This window comes from Mauremys reevesii, linkage group 3, assembly GCF_016161935.1.
Source record: "Mauremys reevesii isolate NIE-2019 linkage group 3, ASM1616193v1, whole genome shotgun sequence".
Classification (NCBI taxonomy): Eukaryota; Metazoa; Chordata; order Testudines; family Geoemydidae; genus Mauremys; species Mauremys reevesii.
Window position 1 is genome coordinate 134,613,129 of NC_052625.1, and position 8,657 is coordinate 134,621,785.

An 8,657-nucleotide genomic window follows, 5' to 3' on the forward strand; every position below is an offset into this window, starting at 1 on the left:
TGTCTGAAAAATCTTCTTGGTGACAGAATTGGTTTTAGATGCATCCCTTGATGCTCTACATTTCTCAGCAAGAGCAATATGTTACAATACAATGTTCTGCTTCTGGTTTCCCTTGTAGAAAGCACAAGTGCAAGAGAACATTTCTCCTGTGTTTCAAAATACTCTGTCAGAAAGTATTTTGGAGAACTGACAAACTGCGGAGGGTGGGGGGAAGAGGGGATTGGAGTATTTGGAGAAGACAAAAGAACGCTAGCCTTTCGTAGGCACTAAAGAAGAGAGAAAAAGCCACATTTCAAATGTAAAAAAGCCTTTCCTTGTACAACTAGAGGGACAAACATTACAGTAGGGAGAGAAAGTAGGGAGGTTGTAGTTTACCAGACAATATCCAGCCTTCTTAACATCATGATTCATATCCTTTCCAGTGTGCAGAACAATGGTCACCGTTCATATTGGATAAACATGTCCCAGACCTCTCCAGAAGGATACTCATTAGAATTTCATAAGAGGCCTAGATATAGATTCATTTTCTACTCTAACTCAAGCTATCCAGGAAAGAAATGGGACAGGAAGAAGCTATTTACACCATCTCCCTATAGATAAGGGGCTATGGAATCAATATCCTCTTACGAGGAGGGCAAAGACCTATACTCCATCCTGTTCAAAAAGAGTCAAAAAGAGATTGGGCAGAAGCAGAGAAGTGCTGGATTTTAAACATTTGAACACATTTAAAAAAATTGGAAATTCAAGATGAAGACTCTGAAATTCATCCCAGCAATGATCAGCAATAATTTTCTGTTACTTGTAGTCGAAAGGAGACATAAGTCCATATTCCATCATTACCATCCCACAGAAAGTTATCGTGCTATGCCAAAGGATAACATCACTTCCAACACAAGTCCTTACCTTTTGGATAGTGTGCAGAGACATTAGTGGTACTAATAATAGCTCTCAAACAAGAAGGGAACCATATTTATCCCTTCCTCATTGTTCCATCCAGAGCTAAATTGATACTAGATGCTCAGTGTAAGATTTGGATTCCAAATAAGCATAGGGTGATATTCTTGGAGGAGTAGCAAGACAAACTGTAAATACTCACACAGGAAGTGAGTTGTACTACAGTGCCTCTAGTACAGTCATTCATGTTCCTCTTGGACATGATAGCATTGTACATAGATACACTACAGTAGACCACAGGCAAACGGAGAACTCTCCAGAATTTTCTTCAGTCCCTTCCATATTCCATATTATCCCACCCATCAGTGAAAGTGGGAAAAGTGCTTCATAAATCAGACACAGTTATGACAATGCTGCCAGCCTGGAAGTATAGGGCACTTCTTTGTGGGGTCACAGACAATCCAGGGAACATGGCCCTGGCAGAAGATGTACAGCATGAGAGCTCAGAACTATTTGTTATGGACTCAGGCAACTGGTTCTCTCCATGGACAATGGGTGTATATTGGCCACAACAGACAATATATCCACCAAGTTTTTTTCTAAACAAGTAAGAACCAGAAAAGGCAAAGTTACTGTTGTCTTAGGCAGAGAAAAACTCTCAGACTTCTTGTGGGACCTTGGGCAAGTTACTTGGGGCCAGATTTTGAGCCACTTACTCTTGAGGATGAACACTTATACAAATAATCCCTTTGGGACAAATTCTGATACCTTCACTCACATTGAAGGCTTTCTCCATAAGCATCCACGTGAAGCCAATGGGCCCATTTGGGAGGTAAGGGCAAAGGGATCAGAATGTGGTCAATAATTTTGCTAAATTTCAGTTCCCAATCTATAAAACGGGGATATTAATTTTAAGCACTTTGAGAAAGGACTATCTTCTTTTTATTCTTTGTACCAGCACAATGGAGTCCTAATCCTGATTGGGGCCTCTGTGTGTTACTGCAGTACAGATAAATAATAATTCCCTGTTTCAGTAATATATATTAAGGCTAAATTAATGTTTGTGAGGCACTTGGATACTATGGTGATGGGCCTACAGCTAGCTGATGTTACCTTCAGCAGAGAGTGCTCCACAGTATAGTATCCCAGATATACACAGAGAATGGAATGTATATAGTATTTGGCCACAGTTATTAACTTTATCACCCACACTAGAGGCACACTGATAACATCTCAGTCTCATAGATATGTGGACCTTAATACAAAGAAGAATAGAAAAATTTATTGGTGCTTACCTGGAAATTTTCTTTCTTTGAGTAATAAGGTCCACAAATCCTGCCCTCCCAAGTAGACAATATCGTTTGTATAAGCTGAGACAAAACATAGCATTCAGTAATTTGCCGAAGTCCTTCTTGTGCTCTGCAATGGACATGTATATTAGCAGGTGTTTTACCAGTTACATTATTATATTGTCTCTGTAGTTGGGTATTATCCTCTTTGGCTGTGGAAATTCTTTCAATTGTTAGGTTCTTCAGGGGTAGGGTTAGTCCCTTCCTGCCAGTGATGGGTAGGTCTGGTTCTGCCCCCTCCACTGCAAGCCAACTTGAACATTCCCTGTAACAGATCTGTGGGCCTTATTACTTGAAGAAAGGGAAACTTCAGGTAAGCACGGTTACATTTTCCTATTCTAAATGTTTGAGACAACAGTATTCTTGCATTACAAAAGTAAGTACAGCGCTAACTTGGTGTATCTGTGAACACAAAGGCAACTGTTTTGTTATTTCTCTTTGTTATTGCCAGGCAGCATGTATAATGTGCTATGTAAGGCCACACAAAAACCCAGTTTCTGGATTTATAATATATTTTACCTACATCTTAAAGCACAGAAGGAGTCAAAAGGACACAGTCTAATAATAATAATGAATACAAATTTATATAGCCTTTTGTGGGCCTGATTTTCAGATGAGTCTCAATCCAGTTTCTGATTTTCTGGATGCAAAGAGGTACTTAGACAGCCAAGTGCTGTGAGCTGTATTTGTAATTCGTTGTAGGTGCTAATTACACCTCCTAATTACAGACTATCATTGAAAATCAGGCCTTTATGTTCAAAATTGGATCAAGCAGACTTTCTCCTCGGAACACCCCTCTGAAGAAGTAGCATTACCTGCATATTACAGGGGAGGGTGGTAAATGTACATTGGTTAAATCAAGGCTAGTAGTGTTAGACCCGGGACTAGAACTCAGAAAGACTGAATTGCAGTTTTGTGCCCAATTGATGTTTTATATCCTTTGCAGAAGAAATATTGCATTAAGAACTCAAGCACAAACATTTGGGTCAATTAGCTCAATTGGCCTATCTTGACAATAACACTTATGTGGTAGGAAGAATGGTCTTAAAGGTAAAGCACTTGTCTGGGTCTCAGGGACCCCTTTTGAATTCCTGGCTCTTCTCTAGGCTTCTTTTGTGACCTTGGGGAAGCCACTTAACCTCTGCTTCTGTTCCCCATCTGAAAAATGGGGGATAATAGTACTTATATTGCCTCTTGTCTACTTTTTGTGTCAGGGACTGACTGTCTTTTATGCACAATGGGGCTTTCATTTCAGTTGGGGTCTCCAGGTGATACTGTAAAGCAAACAATAACCAGAAAGACCAACACAACCCATTGTTACATTAAAAAGACGACTTTAGATTGTTTACCTTCTTTCTGAGATCCACATACAAACCAACACTGATGACTTGTTCCCTTTCTTTATCTGTTCTGCAGGGAGAGGACACTGGGATGAGGACAGTGTTGTTAGCTCCCCAGATCCTGGTTCTGCTAGTGAATCAGGAGACCGATACCGTACTGAGCAGTATCAAAGTAGTCCACATGAGCCCAGCAAAATTGAAACTCTAATAAGAGCTACCCAGCAAATGATTAAAGAAGAAGAAAACAGGCTTCAGCTACAGAAAACAACCCCTGATCAGCTGGGCTCTATTAACGGAGCAGGGAAAAAGCACTCCATTTGTTTTGCAAACTACCAGCCACAGCAGTTGACAGGGGATGTCTGCCATGTTCCTACGGTTGCCAACACCTCTCCTTGTGAACACATCCAGCAACGAGATGGAAAGCTTATGAGCCCACATGAAAATGATTATGACAACAGCCCCACAACACTGTCTAGGATAAGCAGCCCAAATTCCGACCGCATTTCTAAATCTAGTTTGATACTAGCTAAAGACTACCTGCATTCAGACATGTCCCCTCATCAAGCCACAGGGGACCATCCAGCAGCTTCTCCAAACTATTACACCTCACATAGGCAGTACTTTGACAAGCATGCTTACACGTTAACTGGATATGCTCTGGAGCATCTATATGACAGTGAAACCATTAGAAACTATTCCTTGGGCTGTAATGGATCACACTTTGATGTGACTTCTCACTTAAGGATGCAGCAAGATCCAGCACAGGGACACAAGGGGACATCCGTTATAATAACCAATGGAAGCTGATGTTTTTTCTAAAATATTTTGTGCTCTAAAAAAATATTTGAAATATAATTGGAAGATATATAAGTTTTAATGCCCTTGTTGTTACCAGCATTTGATATATCACACTGCACTAGAGAGAATAACCTAAGGTACTGGGGATGAGTGAGTTGATACGTTACTGTAAAAAAAAAAAAAAAAAAAAGCACTGGCATTCAGGGTTATAGTGAATGGAGCTAAAGTCAAAGTTGCTGCCACATTATATAGAAAAGAAGATAGAGGAGGTCTGTGTTGAGAGCACATTGTGGCAGGCCAGCTGAGCAATTCATGCATGTTGTGTTGGAGTCAGTTGATGAAAATACTACCAAGGGCAGACTCTCTGAATTGCATGTGCCCCACAGGTCTTAGTCACCAAAACAGCTATGCATTCTTTACATGCAAAAATGTGGATCCTATATCTTTTCAAAATACAAATCAAATGGGTACATTAACTGATTTGTTTATTCACTAGACTCTAGCCATGTTATGTTGCTCAGTGGCATAAAGCATGTAGGACTAGCCAAAAGGAAAAAAGAGAGAGAGAGAGATTTTCAGAATTATTACTTTATTGAATAGCCACACACATAGTTACACACTTGCTTGATTTGAAAGACATAAATTGAGCAACATAGTTATGACTGGCTACTGGACTGCTTCCTCGTGCAATATTTAAAAGAAGGACCCAGAAAGGGGGGAGTTCTCAGCCTGGTTTTGAGTAATGCGGAAGATACGATTGTAACAGGAAGATATTTGAACTGTGATCACATTCTGGATGAGTGCATGAGATGTCTGGTAAAGTGAAATGGAAGAAAATTAGTGAAGGGAAAGGGGGAAAAGGAGCTGAAATAGAGAGTGGTCCAAGATGAATTATTTTAATCTCATAGTGATGTGTACCATGTAACAAAAAATATGCGGTGAGGAAAAAAATGTTCCAATTGGCTGAACTATTCAGGAGTGAGTTAGAACCATAGGAGGAATTGCATAAAATTACTGGAAAATTGGCTGTAAGGACTATAAAACACAACTATATTAATGTAAGAATATAAGAGACAAAGACAGACAAAGTGAAGACTGCAGGGTGACTGTGATAAATTCTGAGAAAATCTTTGGGCACATTAAGAAAGTGAAGGAGATTGTAAGGACTCAAAGTTGGAAGAGGTAACCTGTTGACTGAAGTGATGGGTGTGATTTTGAAAAAGGCATACATTCTTGTCTTGTTCACAAAGGAAAATAGGGAAGAGATATCAGGCACAGTTTTGTAGTAACCAGGGGAAGAGAAAAAAAGGTACTACAGGAAAAATCAGGGTCTTGAGAGAATATGGAGAATAAGAAATCCCAGTGTCCGATGACTGACTACAGCATCAGGGCCTGCGGGGACCTGCCTTAAATTAAGAGATGTGTCAAAGGAGGTAAGTAAATATATTTAAAAACCTTATGATCAGGGAGACACTGTTGGACTGGAGATGAGCTAATATAACACCTGCACTTAAAAAGGCAGCTAGGGAAGTTCATAGTAACAGTCATTGGCACAATCTTTCAAATGATTTCAGTGGGAGCTGGACCAGGCCCCTCCTGATTATACCAACCTAGAGTATGGGCAAGAGTGGGGGATGTTGTAAAAATGAGATGAGCATTACAGAATGGCTTGATTTATAATGTAAAGAAGCTAGATGCATGGGAGTTTACTTTCAATGGTCATAAAACACAATCCACCAAGTAGAAGGTTGCTCGGAGGGTTTGGATAAATTACAAAAGTATCACTCTTCAACGTAGGGCTAACCGGTAGCAAAATAATAATAATCTGGGTCACCAAGTAGAGATTTACTTGAAGACTGAGAAAATCACATAGCCAACTTGGAATACTGTTATATACAGTTCTGATCACTTTGAGGCAGATTGTGATATTCTTACACCACAAGCAATCCCATTTGACTTCAGTGTGATCATTCATAGTGAAAGATACTCTTCCAGAAGAGAAAGATGTTACAATCTGGCCTTTTTTATCTAAAGCTCATAATAGAAAAGGTAGAGCAGAACACAAAGTAGAGAGATAAAGAGAATGGAAGATCTAATAAGTGTTTAAATAAACTAGGTCTGTTATCTTTGGATAAGGAAAGATTTAGAGGGAATGTCACTGATGTGCACAAAGTTCTGCATGGAAGAGAGATTAGATAACAGTATAAGGTTATTTGAATTAGTGGCAGATATGAGCCAAGGGGCATTAAATGTTAGCCAAGGAAAAATGAGAAGGAAACAAATTTGGAGAGAATTATATTAAATGAAGCCTAATAAGTTGAATGAACTATAAAGGTCATAAACAGGAGCAGCTAATATAAATAATTAAAAAAAAGATAAAAACAAGGCAAGTATTTAATGCTGTTGAGAAAAATGCTAACAACTGCTAACTCAAAGGGGTGGATGGACCAAAATGGATTTCTTTCAGCCCAGTGATTTTATATATTCCTAAAAAGTTAGGAATGAGAGGGTATTTTTGATAAGTCTAGTTCTGGATACATCTTTATTTAGTTTACACCTATGAATAGTATTAACTTTTTATTTGGAGCCTCATTGTACAGTACTAAAATGTGATTTGCTGAGTAAAACAGAATAGAAATACATGTTATCATATGTTCCTTGGAATACTGCTAGTACATTACAAAAGTGACTCTAAGTAAATCTGAATATTATACTAGATTACATTATGAAAGGCACCTTCATAAATGACTGTACTTCTAACATGGTTTGTTTATATTTTTCATTTAGGAAAAAAGCAAGTAAGCTATGCAATAAAGATTCCCGGTTACTATTTACTGTGATCCCATATAGAATAAAAATTTCCAAGCAACTATTGTTAAATTAAATTTCTCCTATGCTGAGATTTTCCATAGTTTCATTCAACTACAGTGGCAAATGCAGGAAGGTGCAATGTAATAAATATAATATTTAAAATATCAATACAGTGGTCTGGTGCCCTCCACCTGCAGCCATGTTGTAAGACCAGCAAGACTGACACTTGCTCATTCCCCATGCAAGATGGCAGCAACTACTGCTCCTTCTTAGTTCATCATTGTCATTGACTGGAGGCACTTGCCTGTTACGGGCTATCTGATTCGCCATCCTGCTCCCTTAAGTAGCCAGCTTGGAGGGAACAATTTTATCTTAACTTCAAAGCTGGCAAGGAGCTTTCAATGTGATTTTGAAAAATTATTACAAATTATTTGTAAGCATAATTATTATGTAAGCTTAGGGACAGTTTGCAACCCTTAACTGTAGCATTCATTACTGCAAGTGGCATAACATGTACATTACTGTAGGGCACAAAGCTTACACTTGTTCATGTCATCAGTGCTTATTGTATGACATACTTTAATGAACTTCATATTTAGTTCAACTCCCCACTTAACCTCGATGACTTGTTCATGTCATCAGTGCTTATTGTATGACATACTTTAATGAACTTCATATTTAGTTCAACTCCCCACTTAACCTCGATGATAAAATGTAAAAATCCTCAACGTTCTTCAAGGAATGTATGTTTTAAAAAAAGAGATGAGCAATTTTGGAAAATTTGAAAATGCAAGATACAGTATTTGCTTTGATATTTTTCATTTTAGGGTATGTTTCAGTTCCACAAGTGCAACTAATACTATACTGATTGCACAGTAGTATGCTAGCATTTTATAGCATTATTTCAACAAACATAACAACAAGTGACTATGCTAATAAAACCGAAAACTGCTTATGACCCTTATCGAAAGCTTGTTGAAACCAATGGGAGTCTTTTCATTGAATTCAGTGGGCTCTGGATCAGTCTTTCTATGTCTTTATTTGATGTTAAGAAAAGAATGGAACTGTCTCTCATTTATACACAATTGCACTCAGTGGGCATAGTGTACATGTTTAAGGCCAGAAGCTTATACAAATTCTTAACTTAGAGTAAGAAACCTTACTCCTCAAGCAGTCCTATTGGTTTCAATGGATATATTTGTGGAGTAAGGTGCTAATCTAGCAGAATCTGGCTCCTAGGGATTTGGCACTCTTTTTTTTTTTTTGTGTGCACCTGGAAGATGTAACTATGAAAACTGTAAAGGGAAATGCCCCCCAAATGACATGTACTACTAATGCAGATTGTTTTTTCTATACATGCTTTGAATAGGTTTAGAAAAATGTGGGCAGCTCTGAACATTGGCGGGTGCCAAAGACCAAGAACATTTTGCTGTGCTTTCACCTTCTGGGGAGTAGCCAACTTACT

General features: G+C 38.5%; 1 protein-coding gene across 4 annotated transcripts in view; it reads left to right on the plus strand.

The window, feature by feature from the left end:
* SIM1 (SIM bHLH transcription factor 1) overlaps positions 1-7,798 on the plus strand; it is a 61,683-nt gene extending 53,885 nt beyond the window's left edge. For all 4 annotated transcript variants that reach the window (XM_039528321.1, XM_039528319.1, XM_039528320.1 and 1 more), the window contains one exon: positions 3,660-7,798. In XM_039528321.1, the coding sequence (XP_039384255.1) occupies positions 3,660-4,390 (731 nt within the window). In that variant the 3' untranslated portion in view covers positions 4,391-7,798. The remainder of the gene's footprint in view (positions 1-3,659) is intronic.
* The last annotated feature ends 859 nt before the right edge of the window (positions 7,799-8,657 follow it).